We start from the raw sequence: 607 nt of genomic DNA, 5'->3' as shown, positions 1-607 counted from the left end.
AGTGATGTTTTTGATTTGGTAACAGTTAATCAGACTGAAGTGGCTGTGTTAAGGCGAGGCCATGTGGAGGGCGACCTGTTTCTGTCTCACCACTCGTGTGTTTGCTCGTAGGACTGATGGAGCACACGAAGATGCTGCTGCGAGCCTTCTTTGAGCTGTCGCAGACTCACAGAGGTCTGGTACTCTGATCACAGTCAGAACTGATAGAACTACATTTTTACTAAATGGCACCTTTTTACCTTTGACATGGAATTTTTAAAAAGAAAAAACTGATTTAATGGATCTGAATGTATTTCAGTGTCTAATGTATCTGGCTGTGTTTGTGCTGTTTCAGCGTTTGGAGATGTCTTCTCTGTCATCGGTGTGCGAGAGCCTCAGGCTGCCGCCAGCGAGGCCTTTGTGAAGTTCGCTGATGCTCATCGCAGCATTGAGAAGTACGGCATTAAGCTACTGAAGACCATCAAACCTGTGAGTTCAGATTCAGATTGGAGTATTTATCACACTGAAAGTGCACAAAGACAAAAACGTGGGTGTTTATGTTCAGCATATTTCTACTAATCTGTCTCCATGTGACTTTGGCAACGTAGAGAAAGTGCATTCAAATGGT

General features: G+C 43.8%; 1 protein-coding gene across 1 annotated transcript; it reads left to right on the top strand.

Annotated features, from left to right (window-relative positions):
* Window positions 1-71: 71 nt before the first annotated feature.
* LOC109954355 (PRKCA-binding protein-like) lies at window positions 72-589 on the top strand. Its single transcript, XM_020589715.1, has 2 exons — window positions 72-174; window positions 335-589. The coding sequence occupies exons 1-2, from the start codon at window positions 117-119 to the stop codon at window positions 556-558; spliced, it is 282 nt and encodes a 93-aa protein (XP_020445371.1). The 5' UTR covers window positions 72-116; the 3' UTR covers window positions 559-589.
* The last annotated feature ends 18 nt before the right edge of the window (window positions 590-607 follow it).

The sequence above is a fragment of the Monopterus albus genome, unplaced genomic scaffold, assembly GCF_001952655.1.
Source record: "Monopterus albus unplaced genomic scaffold, M_albus_1.0 scaffold6997.1, whole genome shotgun sequence".
NCBI lineage: Eukaryota > Metazoa > Chordata > Actinopteri > Synbranchiformes > Synbranchidae > Monopterus > Monopterus albus.
This window is presented reverse-complemented; position numbering and strand designations above follow the sequence as displayed.

Excerpts from the sequence above, each read along its gene's own strand:
- LOC109954355 (XM_020589715.1), top strand. The coding sequence starts at position 117 with ATGGAGCACACGAAGATGCTGCTGCGAGCCTTCTTTGAGCTGTCGCAG. Across the intron at positions 175-334 it reads GCTGTCGCAGACTCACAGAG|CGTTTGGAGATGTCTTCTCT; the intron begins GTCTGGTACTCT and ends GTGCTGTTTCAG.